General features: G+C 36.7%; 1 protein-coding gene across 10 annotated transcripts in view; it reads left to right on the top strand.

Moving 5' to 3' along the window:
- Nucleotides 1-18,243, top strand: part of Znf638 (zinc finger protein 638) — a 95,064-nt gene that overhangs the window by 37,678 nt on the left and 39,143 nt on the right. For 5 of the 10 annotated variants that reach the window (XM_004668305.3, XM_045151636.1, XM_045151643.1 and 2 more), the window contains 8 exons: nucleotides 2,830-2,888; nucleotides 3,663-3,712; nucleotides 9,706-9,756; nucleotides 13,971-14,039; nucleotides 14,566-14,649; nucleotides 15,137-15,202; nucleotides 15,572-15,612; nucleotides 16,564-16,695. In XM_004668305.3, coding sequence (XP_004668362.2) covers nucleotides 2,830-2,888; nucleotides 3,663-3,712; nucleotides 9,706-9,756; nucleotides 13,971-14,039; nucleotides 14,566-14,649; nucleotides 15,137-15,202; nucleotides 15,572-15,612; nucleotides 16,564-16,695 — 552 coding nt within the window. The remainder of the gene's footprint in view (nucleotides 1-2,829; nucleotides 2,889-3,662; nucleotides 3,713-9,705; nucleotides 9,757-13,970; nucleotides 14,040-14,565; nucleotides 14,650-15,136; nucleotides 15,203-15,571; nucleotides 15,613-16,563; nucleotides 16,696-18,243) is intronic. The other 5 variants (XM_045151637.1, XM_045151640.1, XM_045151639.1 and 2 more) reach the window with 5 other exon arrangements.

Here is an 18,243-nt window from a genome sequence, read left to right as displayed (position 1 = left end):
TCATATCTGTATAAGAAGGCTAGCATAAACTTCATTCCTCAATTGAGCAATTCTCAACTCTTATCATTACCAATAATTTAATGAAAACATACATTCCTTTTTTCCTATAAAAAAGTAGCCACTAGCCCAAACTCATTTTTTTCTATAAAATAGTATGAGCCCTTGATATAAAAAAGTAAATAAAAAGTATGATCATAATTTTCTAGCAAACAGAACTCTTGCAGCTGTGAAATACTGCTTTGGTTTAACTCTGCACAAATAAGCAAAGCTTTAAATTTTTCAGTGTAGTATTTTCAGCAAGGTTCATGGGGGGATGCATCTAAAACTGGACTAAGCAGTCAACTAAGGTGGAAGAAGATTGCTTTGAAATGTAAAATAATGTTGGGAAGATATGAACATTTGATGACAGAAAATTCTGATGAATTCACATGTGCTCTGAATTCAAATGGGAGAGATTAATCAAACTTCTTAAGTATTCTGTTGTCTATTAATGAAACTAGATAAACCAAGTGTGGTCCTATCAGTCTTGATCTAGAGAAAAGTAAAAAGCTGAATTGATGAAAAAGGAAAGACATAGTGGATATATCTAAGAGATTGAATTTACACATAGCTGGAATTCTAGAAAGTTGGCATCGTATAAATAATGGTAAAGATTTTATATTTCATAGTCATGAATGTACAACCTATAGTGATATAGGTAGAAATAGTATAATTATAAAAAAATAGTTGGGCCTTAGGAAGCAGAGCAACATATTGTCAGTTGCCTTGGGCGGGGGGGGAGTTATAACACTGTAATTTAATACATTCATTTCAGGTGAAATATTAATGTTTATTTGGAGAGTTGTTTTCAGACCTGTCTGCGCTCACAAAGTATTTCACTTGTATGTTTTCCAAAATATTAGTACAAAATGAAAGAACTAAGACGTAGAGAATGATATAAAAAAAAGTGTAGTAAAATCTAAGTACAGACTTATAAAATAGCATTAAATTACAGAAAATGGTAATATTATGAAAAGGTAATTTGGCTTGAAATACTATCAAAAATGAGAACATAGCCAAGTAGTAAGGGCTAAAATTGTTAACTTAAATACAAGCAAAAACATCCAAGTTTTTCTTAAAATTGAAAGTAGCCATAAGTATCTTTGAAATTATTGGGGTTAAGTAAGGCATTTGGAATTAAATCTCATTATAGTTCAGAAGGAATTAGGAAGAGTGCTCCAAAAGAAAAGAAAGTAAAAAGTTATGTGAACAATTACTATGAAATTCACATCAACTTAACTAATACCACTAAATGTTCACTAATTGCCAAGCAAAATTTTGGACATAAGGATAAACTATTGAATAAATCAGTTCCACACTTGCATAGCTTGTTTGAGGTCTCAAGCATAAGGAATGATTAGGACTGAGTGTGGAGGTATATAGGAAGAAGATATATGGTGGTTTGAGGGTGGAAAGTAGGTAGAATATGTGATATAAACTCTCAGACACCATTGTCAGTGCAGTAGTTTCAGTTACCCAAGGTCATCTGAGGTCAAAAATTACTACGTTCAGCTGGGTGTGATGGTTCGCTTCTTTCATCCCAGCACCAAGGAGGCTGAGGTAAGAGGATTGCCATGAGTTTGAGGCCAACCTGTGCTACAGAGTACATTCCATGTCAGCCTGGGCTAGAGTGAGGCATTGCCTCAAAACAAATGAAAATACTACAGGAAAATTCTAGAAGTAAGCAGTTTGTAAGTTTTAAGTTGAGTAGTTGATAAATTTCCCATCTGTCCTGCTTCATTCTCTCCAGAATGTGAAGTCTGTTTTTCCAGTATATGCATGCTGTATTCACTACTGGGTGCCCTCTAGTTACTTTGTAGTGGTTTTTGTTATCATACTGACTAGTGAAGTCTGATGGTGGTTTTTTTCAGATGACTTATTTTGCTCATTTTAGACCTCAGGTTGTCTATTGGTAATTTGTATATGCCAAAGAGAAGCCATTAAATACAACTTTTAAGTGAAAAATATAACAAAAGTCATTGCAAAGACCACATCCACTTAACTTTACAGTTTAGTTGATGTATTTTATTATAATTAATCTGGTTTTGTACCTAATTTATAAATTCAGCTACCATAAGTATGTATGTATAGGAAAAAAATATTAATGCTATCTGTAGTCATCCACTAAAGGTCTTTAAATTTTCTTTTTCAAAATACTATATTGTTTATTTGCAAGCAGAGATAAAGAAGGGGTGCGCCAGGGCCTCTTGCTACTAAGTGAACTCCAGATGCATACTCTACTTTGTGCTTTACGTGGACACCAGGAATCAAACTCAGGCTGTCAGGCCTAATAAGCAAGCACCTTTAACTACTGTGCCATTTCTCCAGCCCAGAGAAAAGTTTTTGAAAGAAAAAAATGTACGTTATCAGTAAAGGGTAGGATATTAAAATTATATGAATTCAAATTGGAGAGAATAGTCTATCTATAGTAGAAATAAATAAGCCTTTAAGTAGGAAGATTTAAATGTTTTGTTGTTGGATTCCATATATTTTTCTATATTGTCTATATTGCCTTTTTAATTAGGGAAAGCTTATTTCTTAAAAATTTTATTGGCAAGCAGAGAGAGAGAAGAGAGAGACAGATAAACAGAATGGACGTACCAGGGCTTCTAGCTGCTAGAAATGAACTCCAGACACATGCACCACTTTGTGTGCCTAACTTTACCTGGGTATTGGGGAATCAGACCCAGGTCTTTAGGTTTAACAAACAAGTGCCTTAACTACTGAGCCATCTCTCCAACCCAGAAAGCTCATTTTTTTTTTTTTGTTCAAAATATTTTTCTTTCTTAGAACAAAGAAGTAAGGAAGAAGATGCTAGACTCAAAGAGATTATCTGCATCTACTTCGAAGTAAGTGGATCTTTGTGTTTTCATGTATGAGAATTATTGAACATATGAATTGTTAACTTTTTTCTGTTATTTATGTATTTGAGAGTTAAGGGAAGAGAGAGAAAATGTGTATGGATGTGCCAGTGCCTTTTGCTTCTATAAATGAACTCGACATATACCACATGTGGCTTTAAATGGGTACTGGGTAATTAAAACTTGGTCATCAGGCTTTGTAAGCAAGCATGTTTTAAGCACTGTACCATCTCCCTGGCACTGATTTGTAAATTTTTAAACCACATCTTTAATCACCATAACTATAACTTAAATTGTTGCATTGAATTTAAACTTTTGTTTTTTTGAGGTAGGGTCTCTCTCTATCCAAGGCTAGCCTGGAATTTATTGTGTAGTCTCAGGCTGGCCTGGAACTCATCGAGAACTACCTTAGCTTCCCAAGTGTTGGGATTAAAGGCATATGCCACCATGCCCGCTTGAATTTAAACATTTTTAGATTTAAACATTCTGTTGTTAGAATCGTGTAAAACTTAGACTTACTTTTTAAAAAATATTTATTTAGTTGAGAAAGGGGGGTGGAGAGGCAGAGAGAGAATGGGTGTGCCAGGGCCTCTAGCCACTGCACATGAACTCCAGGTGCATGTGCCATCTTGTGCATCTGGTTTACATGGTCCTTGGGAATCAAACACAGGTCCATAGGCTTCACAGGCAAGTGCCTTAACTATTAAGCCATCTCTCCAGCCTAGAATTACTTTTCAGTTCTAACTTTTTTCTTTTGAATAGAAAAGAGACAGATGCTTCAAAAACTGCTAAAATTTCTACAGCTTCTACTGGTGAGTTTTTAAGTTTTATACTCCTCCAAATGAATGTATTTTGTTAGTTTAGTAGAAACTTCTCACAAGATGATACTAGGAATATTATTTACTGGGCTTTAATGGAAAGGGCATTGCAACTACATTCTTCTCTTGCTCGCTCGCGCGCTCTCTCTCTCTCTTTTTCTTTTTTTGAGGTAGAGTCTTACTCTAAGCCAGGCTGACCTGAAATTTACTGTGTAGTCTGAGGATATCCTCAAATTCACAGCAATCCTCCTCTGCTTCCCAAGTGCTGGGATTAAGGGTGTGCACCACTATACCCAGTGATCCTTTTTTTCTTTTCCTTTCCTTTTCATTCTTTTATTTTCTTTATGTTCTTGTGATTCCTTGTCTATGTTGCACATGATTGATCCTTCTTGTTGGTACAGCCCTAATTAAAGCCCTAATTCTTTAATTGTACACAAATTACCCTTTGTTCTTACATGGCTTTTTCTTCCTCTCAGTAGAAGTTATGTTCCAACCACTCAGAACAGTATTTTCTAGCTGTGACTTGTTATGATATTCCTTAATTCATAGTTACACAGTCTTAACTTCCAGTGAACTTCACTTACTAAGTACTTAATAGGTGCCATGCTAGGTATTAAAGATACAAAGTAAAATAAGACTTTTCTGGGATAGGGTGTGACAACTCCTAGCCTGTTGAAATCTCCCAACTTTGTTCTTTGTGATTTAAGTCATTTGGTATTATAGTTTGTCAATGAGCCTATTTCCCTTTCTTGGTTGATAATAGGGAATATTTGTAGTTTAATTGTTAAATTTTCCATCCATTAATGTGTGATATACTGTGTGAATTTAATGAATAAGTATGTGCAGGAAGAAAAACACAGGGATATTCAAGCCAAACTCATTATGGTTTTATTGAATCCATTGGAAAAACACACAATGCATAAAATCTCTGGTTTCTTTGCTTTAATGAATATTTGTTTGTTTATTTATTTATTTATTTATTTATTTATTTATTTATGTGAGAGAGAGGCAGAGAGAACGAGAATGGATGTGCCAAGGTCTTTAGCCACTACAAACTCTAGAGAAATGTTTACTTTTTCAGTTCTCAAATGAAAATTAACTTTCTTTTAAACGTAGTTAAAAAGTAATAAGTGCTTATTGTTAAAAGTTCAAATAACTTAAAAATGTTTTAATTAGTGATTTATACCATACAAAGATAACATCTAAGTCAATTATTTTTCCAGTAAAAGCATTCTACACAAACAGTTCCCACATGAATTTCATGATGTAAAATACAACGCAAGTAGTCCAACTTTAATCCGTGGTTCCACACTCATGGCCCCATTGGCTCTCCATGCAGGCATCCAGAAAACCTGCTTCTCACTGCTCATGGTCATTTCCAGAACACAAGACCATGTTGTAAACTCAATGACCCTCTCTTTCCTGCTTTTCTTATACTCTACAATACCCGGTAGGGTACCAATTTGTTAATCTGGGGGGGGGGGGGGAATAAAGCAGATTTTAAAGAACAGGACACTTCTTGAGCACTCAGACCCCTCCAAAAGAGTACATTTTCTTCATGTTGCCCCAGTGCAGGTCAGTAGCCCAATCTGAAAGATTATAATCTCTTAAACAATTTGCAGGTGAATGGACAGCAATTTAGGCCCAAAGATTTTATTTTTTCTGTGCCATATCCCTCTGCTCACACCAGTTCATTTCTACCAAAGCAACCCTGCACTGCTTCTCAGAACCCAGGCATAACAAAACTTCCTATACAAACTGCTAGCCCAGTCTAGGAATAGCGCTTTCACACCCTCATAAGCCAAACTTCACAGTCCATAGTTCTTTCTGCATTCATGTCTTTCAACTCTGACCAGAATAGTCCATCAAGCTGTACTTGCAGCACTGCAAGGCGTCTCCTTGGCCAAGGTTTCAAATCCTTCCACATTCCTCTTGAAAATCAGCTGCCAAAGGCCAAAGCCACATAGTCAGATGTATAGCAGCAACCCCACTCTCAGTAACAAAATCTACTAGGGTTCTCTAGAGGAACAGAACTGCTAGAATGAATTATTTTAAAAAAGGGAATACATTGGATTAGTTTATGGTTGTCCAATAGCAGTTGAAGGCCCGAGAATTACTGGTAGCTGCCCAGTTCACGTGGCCAGATGTTTCAGCAGTCCCAATCTGACACTGAAGGCCTGGAGGCTTCCTGAGGAGCCTCTGGGTTTCAATCCACATGGGTCTTCAGTCCGCATTGGTCTTCAATCCACATTGGAAGGCAGCAAGCTGCTATAGCAGCTGAGTGGGAAGAAGGAAGGGGGTCTTTTCCCCCAGAGCTTCCTTATATAAAGTCCCCTTCTGGGAGGGGCCCACCTGCTCTGTGGGAAAGACTTCCTCCTCCAGTTAATCCTTCCTGGAAGCAACCTCAGAGATCCACCTGACTGAATTACTAAACAGGTCAAGTTAACAACACCTTAACTATCACAGATACTAAAAAATTATATTTGGTAAACTTCAACATCCATTTTTGCCATTAAAAATCCCGATCCTTGGCTCACTGGGTAAAGTACTTGCTGTGCAAATATGAGAACCAGAATTTTAATCTCCAGTACCCATGTGAGATGTCAGTTATGGCAGCACATGCCTGTAATCCTAGTGCTGGGGATATAAAACAGAAAGATCCATAGTGTTTGCTGGCTAGCTAGTCTAGCCAAATTGGTGAGCTCCAAGTTTATTGAGACTGTCTTAAAGAATAAAATGAAGATCAACTCAAGACACTTGAAATTGACCTCTGGCTTCCATACACAACATGAATATATGTACACATGCACACTGTACAGACACACACCCACACTCGCAAAATAAATGGTAGCAAAGAATAAAATAAGGGACTGGGAAAATGGCTTAGTGGTTAAAGGTGCTTGCTTACAAACCTGATAACCCAGGTCAGTTCCTAAGCCAGATACCAAAGTGTCATGAAACCCTGATGTTCCCCCACATGCACACACAAATACATTTAACAAAAACTAAGGTTAAAATAAAATCCTTAAAATAGTTATCTACTTCATTAACTATACTGTGTGCATATGTACATTGTGGTTCTAGGGATCACTTTTATTTATGCAGTAACATACATATAAAAATATAGGCACATCAAATCACAAGATAGGATATTTGCTTAATAATAAAACAATAGACACATTCCTGTTAAGCTTGGGAACTAAAGATACAGTACTTTTGTAAAAGTTTTAAATAAAAGTATTTTTCTAGAGCTTGAGAGAGCAGTTAAGTCATTTGTCTGAAAAGCCTAACAATCCAGATTTGACTTCCCAGAACCCAAAACCAGACGCACAAGACCATACATTCGCACACGATCATGCCATGCACAAGTTAGCATACTCATCTGGAGTTCAGTTGCAGTGGCTAGAGGCCCCGGCATGCCAATTCTCATTCTCTGTCTCCCGTAAAAATAAAAGTATTTTTCTAAAACTTAAAACTACTAGCCAGCATAATACAAATTAACAGGCATAAAAATGGAAAGAAGTGGACTGAATAGATAGCTCAGTGGTTAAAGGTGTTTAATTGCATAGCTTGACAGCCTGGAGTCACGTAAAGTCAAATGCACAAAGTAGCACGTGTGTCTGGAGTTTATTTGCAGTGGCCAGATGCCCTGGCATGTTCATACTCACTCACTTTTTGTTTCTGTCTCTCAAATAAATATTTTATTAAAAATGAGGCTGGAGATGGGCTGGAGAGATGGCTTAGTGGTTAAGCGCTTGCCTGTGAAGCCTAAGGACCCCGGTTCGAGGCTCGGTTCCCCAGGTCCCACGTTAGCCAGATGCACAAGGGGGCGCACGCGTCTGGAGTTCGTTTGCAGAGGCTGGAAGCCCTGGCGCGCCCATTCTCTCTCTTCCTTTATCTGTCTTTCTCTCTGTATCTGTCGCTCTAAAATAAATAAATTAAAAACAAACAAACAAAAAAAAAAAATGAGGCTGGAGAGATGGCTTAGTGGTTAGGGTGCTTGTCTGGGAAGCCTAAGGGTCCCAGATTCAGTTCTCCAGTCAAGATGAACAAGGTGGCACATGTGTCTGGAGTTTACTTGCAGTGGCTAGAGGCCCTGGCACACCCATATTCTCTATCTGTCTGTCTGTCTCTCTCTCTCTCAAATAAATGAAGTATATACTTTTTTTTTTAATGGAGCTGGGTGTGGTGGCACACACCTTTAATCTCAACACTTGGGAGGCAGAGGTACGAGGATCACTGAGTTGTAGGCAGCCTTGAGACTACATAGTGAATTCCAGGTCAGCCTGTAATAGAGTGAGACCTTCCCTCAAAAACCAAAAACAAAACAAACAAAAAAGGACTATCCCTAGCAAATACTGTAATTATGTAATTATATAGATGGTATTCATTGACTGGAAAATAACATTGAGTGTAACAAAGTTAAAAGGTTGTGCCAAGCATAATGTTGGACAACTCTAATGCCAGCACTCGGGAGGCAGAGATGACTGAGTTGGAGGCCAACCTGAGACTGCATAGTGAAGTCCAAGTTATCCTGAGCTAGAGTAAGATCCTACTTCAAAAAAAAAAAAAGATTGAGAATATTTTGATAGTTTCGCAAATGGACAGATTACTAGGACCAAAAGAGCCTGGGGGTATTTTCCCAAATATATCATTACTAATATCATAAATAAATCATTAAATGTGAATATTTTTCATGTAGTGGGGAGGAGCAATTCATTAAACTGACTACTTTGCTCTGACAAAAGTAAAACTTGTATATAAAAATGAATTACAAATGAAGCGAAGATTGGTACATAGGCTAGCAAAGGTATTTACAGTCTTTCCCCAACAGAACAATATTTATTACACAAAAGTATTTTGCAAAAACATTTGGTCTAACTCTACAAATTGTTACCTGTGTTGTCAGATAGGTAATATTTTTAATATTTAAAGATACACAATAAGTGAGAAACATGTGAACAATCTAAAAAATAATTTGGTGGCTGGAGAGATGGCTTAGCAGTTAAGGCATTTGCCTGCAAAGCCTATGGACCCAGGTTCTATTCCCCAGGACCCACGTCAGCCTGATGCACTGGGTAGCATATGCGTCTGAAGTTCATTTGCAATGGCTGGAGGCCCTGGCGTGCCCATAACTCACTCACACTCACACAAACACACACACACTCTCTCTCTCTCAAATAAGTAGAGTATTTAAAAACTTAAGAAAAAAAAGGGACTGGCTTAGTGGTTAAAACACTTGCCTGCAATGCCTAATGACCTAAGTTTAACTCCTCAGAACCCATGTAAGCCAAATGCACAAGGTGGTGCATGCATCTGGGGTTTGTTTGCAATGGCTAGAGGCGCTGCTATGCCCATACTTGCTCCATCTGCCTCTCTTTCTCTCTGTCTCTCTCTCTCTCTCTCTCTCTTTTAAATAAATAAATGTAATATTTGCTATATTAATATTAACTATAATATATTATTGAATATACAATAAAAAACCATTTGTTGAATAGTAGAACAAGTAGGTTACACAGAGAAAGACTTCTAAATGTGAAAATTGCTAGAACTCCATTGAAACAAGGAAAATAATCCTTCTCATAGTGAAAGATTGATTTTTTTTTTTAATCATGATAGTATGATGACATCATAACACTGTATTTGTGTGGAAATGGAGGTATCCTATTCATATATTGATGGGAAGGAATATTAGTACAGATTTGTGGGGGGGATGTTTAATATTAATTGCTAAAATTTAAATGTGTGAAAAAGCTGGGATTGGAGGCTCACACTTTTGATCCCACACATAGTGAGGCTAAGGAGTGCCTTTAACACATCAAGTTCATGCCTAAGAATTTGCCCCAGGAACATCCCTGGACAGAAGAGGTGAGCATAATGATATTTTTGTGTAGTATTCTATGAAAATTATTGCCAGGTTAACTATTACCTAAATATAAATGTTACTTGTTATGTGTTATTGAAATATTATTTTCCCATTATCGTAGGCAAAACTGGACAGACCAAGGCTTTAGCAGCCAAAATAAACAAATCTGCAGGTATATGGCCTTTTTGTTGTTTTGTTTATTGTGATGCTGAGAATTCAACTCAGGGCCTTGCACATTTTATGCTAGTGCTTTACCACTGAGGTACACTCTCTTGTCTTGCAGATGTATTTTTATTAGGATTCTAGACACTAGCTAACTTTAGATTATTTAAGAAGTACATAAAGCCAAGCTTATATACTGGTGCATGCCTCTAATCCCAACACTTGGGAAGCAGAAGTAGGAATATCACTGTGAGATTGAGATCAGCCTGAGACTACAAAGTGATTTCCATGTTAGCCTGGGCTAGAGTGAGACCCTATTAAAAAAAGAAAGAAAGAAAAAGAAGGAGAAAAGGGAAGAAGGGAGGGAGGGAAGAAAAAAGGGAGGGAGGAAGGGAGGGAGGAGAGCAGTTTTGGATTTCATGTGATAATAGTTTGTATTACATGTATACTAATATTTAAGATAAATAGTTACCTAATAGTTTTGAGAAATGAAATTTAACCTAGAATGCTCTAATAATATCAAAGGAAAGTAATATAACTGGAGAAAGTATCTCATGATGATGAATGTCACAGATATTTCCTTCTCATTGAGGTCTGTTCTTTTACACAATAGTCCAGATATTGCAGATTTTTTTTTTTTTAAAGCTGGAGTAGTTGTTTTTATTTTGTTCTTGCTGTTGGTTAGTTTGTGTGTGTGTGTTTGTTTAGAGACAGGATCTTATGTAGCCCAAATAGGCATTGAACTGGTCAAGTAGCTAAGTCTGGCCTGGACTTTATCTTCTTGCCTTAACCTCCTGAATGCTGGGATTACAGGTGTACACCTCCAAGCCTATTTCATTCATTGTATTGGGTTTTTAAATCATGACTGATTTTTTTTTTTCTCTACCCTGATATAAGTCCTCTTTCCTCCTTTCCCTCCCATTTCTGCTCAATGCAGATGTTACATCATCATTAAAGGATAGAGAACAGTATATTAAATTAAAAGGGAAAGAAGCAGCTTTATTTTATTTTATTTTGTATTTTTGAGGTATGGTCTCACTCTATTCCAGGCTGACCCAGAATTCACTATGTCATCTCCGGGTAGCCTTGAACTCAGGAGGATCCTCCTACCTATGCCTCTCAAGTGCTAGGATTAGAGGCATGTGCCATTATACCTGACCAGAAGCAGCTTTTAATTGGGAAATGACCATTGTTGGAGGCATACTCAGAATTTAATGTAGTAGTTTCTTAGCAGTCGTCCTCTTAAATGACTAACTTTGAAATTGCATTTATTTAGCAGACATTGTGATAAGTATATGATAGTCACGTGGACAGATTTTGGAGGACTGGGAGCTACCGCTTAACTGCTGGTGACAAATGCTAGGTAGTTTTTCCTTAAATAGTAGTTGTGTCCACATAGAAGTAGTAAAGTGAATTGACTCATGATAGTAACAGTAATACTAAAAAGAAATACCTAAGGGGCTTACTTACCTACTTACTTTACTTACTTCTGTGCTGAACTTATAAAACACTAAAAATTGACCAGTTAGGTGATGAAATTTCTTTGGATTGGTATAGTCATTCCTCCTTATAGACAGGGATATATTCCAAGATTCACAGTAAATACCTGAAATTACAGATAGTACTGAACTCTACATAGGTAGATGCATGTTTCTTGTTATAAAATTTAATTTTAATTTAATTTTTTTTGTTTTGTTTTTTTGAGGCAGGGTCGCACTCTAGCCAAGGCTGACCTGGAACTCATGGCGATCCACTTACCTCTGCCTCCTGAGTGCTAGGATTTTAAAAAAAATTTTGTTGTTGTTGTTCATTATTTATTTATTTAAGAGTAACAGACAGAACGAGAAAGGCAGGTAGAGAGAAAGAGAGAATGGGCGCGCCAGGTTTTCCAGCCACTGCAAACAAACTCCAGACACATGCGCCCCTTGTGCATCTGGCTAACGTGGGTCCTGGGGAATCCAGCCTTGAACCAGGGTCCTTAGGCTTCACAGGCAAGCGCTTAACTGCTAAGCCATCTCTCCAGCCCCCAAGTGCTGGGATTAAAGGCGTGTGCCATCATGCCCAGCTTAAGTTTAATTTTTAAATTAAGTACAGTAAACAGTTAACAACAATGTTAATATAATAATGTTTTATGTAGGACATGGTAGCTCACACCTTTAATTCCAGCACTCATGAGGTTGAGGTAGGAGTACTGTGAATTTTAAAGGCCAGCCTAGACTGTATGAGTAAGTTCCAAATCAGTTTGTTCTAGAGACCTTGCTGCTGCTAAAACAAAACAAAACGAAATGAAACAAAAATACCGTAAATAAATAAAATAATATACTATATGAATGTGGTCTTTCAAATATCAGATATTGGACTGCCTCATCTTTACTTACAGGAATCACTTATGCTTTCTTTTGGGCATACTTGAGTTGCTAGCAATACTATTCATTCTTAGGGGCTATAATTAAGTAAAACAAGAGTTACTTGAATGTAAGCATTGTGAAATTTCAACTTTCAGAGTGATAACAGGTGGCTGGCTGCTACTTGACTACTGAGCAGGCAACATGCATATATTATACTCTATATGTCCTAGACAGGATGATGCACAGGACAGCTTTATTTGTTTGTTTTGTTTTTTTTCAAGGTAGGGTCTCCCTCTAGCCCAGGCTGAACTGTTACTCTGTAGTCCCAGACTGGCCTTGAACTCTCAGCCATCCTCCTACTCCTGCCTCCTTAATGCTAGGATTAAAGGTGTATGCTACCTTGCCTAGTTCTTTCAATATTTCTGACTTGTGAGTAACTGAAACTTTAAGTAGTGAAACTTCCAATAATGGAGTAGCTCCTGCATTGCTCTTTTCAACAATGGTTGTATAAAGGGAAGATCTGTAGATTTTTTTTTTAAATGCTTGCCAATGATTCTTTTTGTATGATTTAATTTTCTGAAGTATAGTTGTAGTCTCATAAGGTACACAGAAATAAGATAGTACTCGAGTCTTTCTGACTCTGGACTGTTCTTCCTTTTTTTTTTTTTTTTTTTTTAATTTTAAAGACAGGGTCTTATGTAGTCTAGGCTGACCTTGAATTTCTGATCCTCCTGCCTTCATGTCTGTAGTGCTGGGATTACAAATGTGCCATCACACCCACTTTTATGTGATGCTGGAGATCAAACCCAGGGTTTAACACATGCTAGGCAAACACTATCAACTGAGCTACATCCCTAGCTAGCCCTCCCCTAATACTTTCTAGCTACTTGTTTTGAATCCCCAAAATTTTTTAATTTTATTATTTTTTTAATTAATTAAGTTACTTTGGTTTTTTGAGGTAGGGTTTCTCTCTAGCTCAGGCTGACCTGGAGTTCAGTATATAGTCTCTGGTTGGCCTTGAACTCATGGTGATCCTCCTACCTTGGCCTCCTGAGTGCTGGAATTAAAGGTGCACCACCACTCCTGGCTTGAATCCAGTTTTTCAGAGCTAATTCTCCAATGGCTGTCAGTGTAGATAGGATTTTGGTAAGTTTAATGAGCGTGGTGCTTATAAGTTGAATCATCATGGAAAATGGGCGACAATCATAGATATATGTGGATAAAAGTCAGATCAATTTTAAGAATCTTGCACAGCAGGGACACTAGCAATGAATGAAGGCCATCTTTGTATGACTTCCTGAATGTTTTCAATCAAGTGGAATCCAGGGAGTAATGGATTGGAAGGCTCAGTATAACTTCTTTTGAAAATAAGAACATGAGATTGAGGCACTTGCCTACAAAGCCCAACAACCCAAGTTTGATTCCCCAGTACCCATATAAATCCAGATGCACAAAGTGGTCCGCACCTGGAGTTCATTTGCAGAGGCTGGAGGCCCTGCCGTGCCCATTCTCTCTGTCTATATCTCTTATATCTCTTTCTGCTCATACATACAAGCATACAAAAACTAAACAAAATCCTTTTAAAAATTGTGATTTAGACTCTACTTGATCCATACATTCAGAGAGTTATTTAACTTACCTGAATGCTACTTTTATAGTGCTCTAGCCAAGAGATGAAATCATTGGTATTTTCTCTCCACCCTCAAGAAATTATCATTATTGCTGGATGGAGAAAATATATTGCTCCCAAAGTTGATAGCATTATGTGTTTTGAATAAAATATCATCTTTTAATCTTACACTATCTTTCTGTGAGGTTCCTTGGATATTGACACTGGTTGAGGAAACCAGTATTGACTGTATATTTTGTGATTTAGGGAAATCAGTGGGTTCTGTAAAATCTGTGATAACAGTAGCTGCTAAAGGTAAAGCTTCCATCACAGCAGGTAAGACTACTAGAGAAAGAGGCTTTAAGTTTATAATTCTTCCTTAAAGAATAGATTAGCAAAAGCAAGTTTTGAACTCATATAATTTCTATTGTCTGATAACATCTTAAGAGTTTAGATACTTTGATATTGATAATTCACTATATAGGACTTTTATTTGTTGTTGTATTGTTTTACTGTCTTGAAAAGATTCATGCAGATACATATTAATAGTTTCACATATATAACTATATAACTACAGTTTGTTATGTGATCTTTTTTTCCCAGAACTGTCACGGATTAATCTTTTTTTTTTTTCAGAACTGTCATATCATATTGCCTTCCACAGCTTATTATTAATAAAAAGATTACCTTTTTCCTAATTCCAAGGAACTTGGCTTAGATTTCAAAATACAAATTCCTTTTGTTTTTGTGATTATGTGTTGCATATGAAGTTGAACTTACATTTGTCAGCATTAATATAAAATGTGCTAAGTAACTGAGCAGGCCTATACTCAAAATAATTGTTAAATTTTACTTTCAAAAGCAAAATTTGTGAAGAAGGCTCTGGAAGCTAAAAAGGCTGGGAATATCAAAAACAAAGATTCCAGTAAACCTGTGACTAAGCCAGGTAAGTTTATGCTATCACATAGTGTTTTCTTTCAGTCTTCTTTGTGAACTTTCAGAGTACACTTTGACATCTTTCTTAAAGATCTTCAAGGGGATTTTTTTTTTTTTTTAGTTCAAACTCTTATCATTTAGAGACAGGGTCTAATGTAGCCCAGGCTGTATTTGTTTCTTATTTTACACAAGTACATATATGAATGAGGGGTTATGCCAAGGTTTCTTGCTGCTGCAAATGAATGTCTGTGAGGTTTTACGTGGGTGACTGGGAAATTGTACCTGGGCCAACAGGCTTTGCAAACCGTGTTCCTTTAACCACTAAGCCATGTTCCCAGCTCCAGTCACTTTGTTTTTTAAAATGACATTTACTTAAGTCAGGCCAGCATGACAACGCCTGAAGTAATGAAATAATTAGCTTAAATTATGGTTATGATTCATTAGTTTAATTACAGTAGTGTTTTTAGAAAACTAAAGCAGACTGTGGTTTCATGCAGCAGATACTGAACTAAAGAGCAATACAGAAACTGAAGCCACCGAAAAGAATGCTAAAGATATTTCAGGTAGGCCAGTTCATATTTTATTGTGTTCACTTGCATGTAATGTTGAAAAAATTAAAATTTTAAGAAAGAGGTACTTCATTTTGTATTGTGTGTATTTTTCCAATGCTAGGTCATACCTAAGAGTCAAAAGCATTATGATTCAACTATTTATCCTATTACCACATTATTCTGAAGGTTTACTTTCAGAAGGAATAAACTAAATGTATTATTTAAATGCCTTGTCATGCTTACACTTAGTTTTTCTCTCAGCTTCTGTCAGCACATGCATTTTCATATAACTTATTTAATCTGTTATGGAATAGAATAGGACTTTTATTCATGTTTTGCAGAAACTTAAAAATTAAGTTTTCATTATTTTTTCTTATTAAGACACTACTTTGGAGGCCACAGAAAATGAACCAGTGAACAAGGTCAGTTTTTGTATTTTATCTATTTAAATTATTTGGCTAACTATATTTTCTTATAAAACTCAGGTAAATTGGCAGTATTGGGCATGTTGACAATTATTTTGTAACTCTTTGTAGTTTCAGTTCAAAACTGTTGAATTATTCTTCATAATTATGTATTTCTGATGATTACTTTTCCCTCAGCACATATGAAGAAAAAATGTGTTTAGGAGTAGATACCAACTTGTCAAATTAGAATCCGTTCACTGCCTTGTATCCCAGCTGACCTCAAATTTGGCCATGTAACCAAGGATGACCTTAAACTTCTGATCCTCCTGCCTTCACCTTTGGAGTACTAGGATTATAGGAATACACCAGTTTTATACAGTGCTTGGGATGGAACCCAGTGTTTTTGCATGTAAAGCAAATACTCTACAGCTGAGCTACATTCCTAGCCCTCAGTATACTTTTGTGAAACCTTGTCTTTTTTCTAATATTTAGAATACCAGGACTTTTTAAAAATTGTTTTGCAGTTTTTGTAGAGCAAATAGGTCTTCCAGATATATTTGAAGGCTATAAATTTCATTGCTTTCTTGTGATAATATCTTTTATTAATGAACATGTTAAAATCTCAATTATCTAGAGCCTAGGCATGATGGCACGTGCCTTTACTCCCTGCACTGGGAAGGCTGAGGTAGGATGATCTTTGTGAGTTCAAGGCCAAGCAGGGGCTGGAGTGGCACCCTGTGTTAGAAAACAAACAACAATAATAACAATAAAACAGTAAGCCAAAAAGAGAATCAGAGACCTGGACTAGATGACAGATGGTGCAGCTATAATTACATATTTGAAAAATGTAAATTTGCAATTACAAGGATTTTTAATTTGAGGTTCAAATGAGCTTTCTAAATATCTAGTTTACCTCAGGAGTTAGTACAATTTAAAGACTAATTAACTTCTTAATTTGTTTTGAAGGAAATGGAAGAAATGTGTGTGGTACTTATTTCTAATTTGCCTACTAAAGGATATTCATTAGAAGAAATATATAACTTGGCAAAACCTTTTGGTGGTTTGAAGGATATTTTGATTTTGTCATCTCATAAAAAGGTAAGAAGTGATAATATCTGTTTATATTGTCTACAATCACATAAAACATTAAATTCAAAAAAACTAGTAAAGAGCTGGATGTGGTGGCTTATGCCTTTAATTCTAGCACTTGGGAGGCAGAGGTAGGAGGATTACTGTGAGTTCAAAGCCAGTCTGGGACTAGATAGTGAATTCTAGGACAGCCTGGCCTAGAGCAAAGACTCTACCTAGAAATCGCCCCCCCCCCAAAAAAAAAAACCAGTAAAGACTTAAAAGAGCATCTCAAAATTAAACTGTTCTAAGAGATTTTTTTCAACTTGTATTGATTTTATTACTTATTATTGTCATTAATTTTTTATTTTAAGATTGGGTCATGCTACATGGCTTATGGATTTATTTATGGATTCATTTGTGCGAGAGAGATTGGGGGAGGGGTGTGCATGCTGGGCATTAGTCCTGGGGTCTTATGTATGTTAAGTACTCTACCACTGAGCCACTGAAGGATTTAAAAGCAAAACAGAGATAGATATTCCTTGTTATTATTGTCCTAGTTGGATGTTTTTAGTTTTTTGAGGTAGGATTTTACTCTGGCCTAGGTTGACCTGGAATTCACTATGTAGTCTCAGGTGGCCTCAAACCTACGGCGATCCTCCTACCTCTGCCTCCCAAGTGTTGGGATTAAAGGCATGCACTGCCACGCCCAGCAAATTGGATGTCTATTAATGAGGTAGAAGAAATGACATCATTTTTATCAGTTTAACTCACAATTTCAGATTACTAGAGAGTTTTTTAAACTTAATTTTTATGTATTTATTTGAGAGAGAGAGATACAGAAATAGGCAGGTAGAGAGAGAGAATAGGTGTGCAAGGGCCTCCAGCCGCTTAAAATGAACTCCAGACACCTGTGCCCCCTTGTGCATCTGGCTTACATGGGACCTGGAGAATCAAATCTGTGTCCTTAGCCTTTGCATGCAAGTGCCTTAACCTCTAAGCCATATCTCCAGCCCTAGAGAATGTTTTGAAATTTTTATTTTTTAAAGTATTAAAATTTTTATTTATTTATGTGAGGGAGGGCACAGACAGAGAATGGCCACTCCAGGGCCTCCGGCCATTGCAAACTCCAGACACATGTGCCACCTTGTGCATCTGGCTTATGTGGGTCCTGGGAAATTGAACCTGAGTCCTTTGGCTTTGCAGGCAAGCACTTTAACCAACCTAAGCCATCCTTCCAGCCCCAGATTTTTTTTTTTTTTTAAATCTGTGTTTATGTGTGTATATTCCAAAGCAGACCTGCAGTGGTCAGAGGACAGCCTTAGGTGTGTCTTTGCTTTCCACTTGGTTTGATTCAGGGTCTTTTATATATCACTGCATATACCAAGATAGCTGGCATACAAGCTTCTAGGGATTCTTTCTGCCATCTACCTTATTGCAGGAACACTTTATAGACCACCACATCCATCATTATGTCAGTTTTGCGGATATGAATTCATTTTCTCATGCTTACATAGCAAGTACTTTGCCCAGTGAAATATCTTCCCAACTCTGTTTTAAATAATATAATTTGATTAT

Source organism: Jaculus jaculus, chromosome 6 (genome assembly GCF_020740685.1).
Source record: "Jaculus jaculus isolate mJacJac1 chromosome 6, mJacJac1.mat.Y.cur, whole genome shotgun sequence".
Classification (NCBI taxonomy): domain Eukaryota; kingdom Metazoa; phylum Chordata; class Mammalia; order Rodentia; family Dipodidae; genus Jaculus; species Jaculus jaculus.
This window is presented reverse-complemented; position numbering and strand designations above follow the sequence as displayed.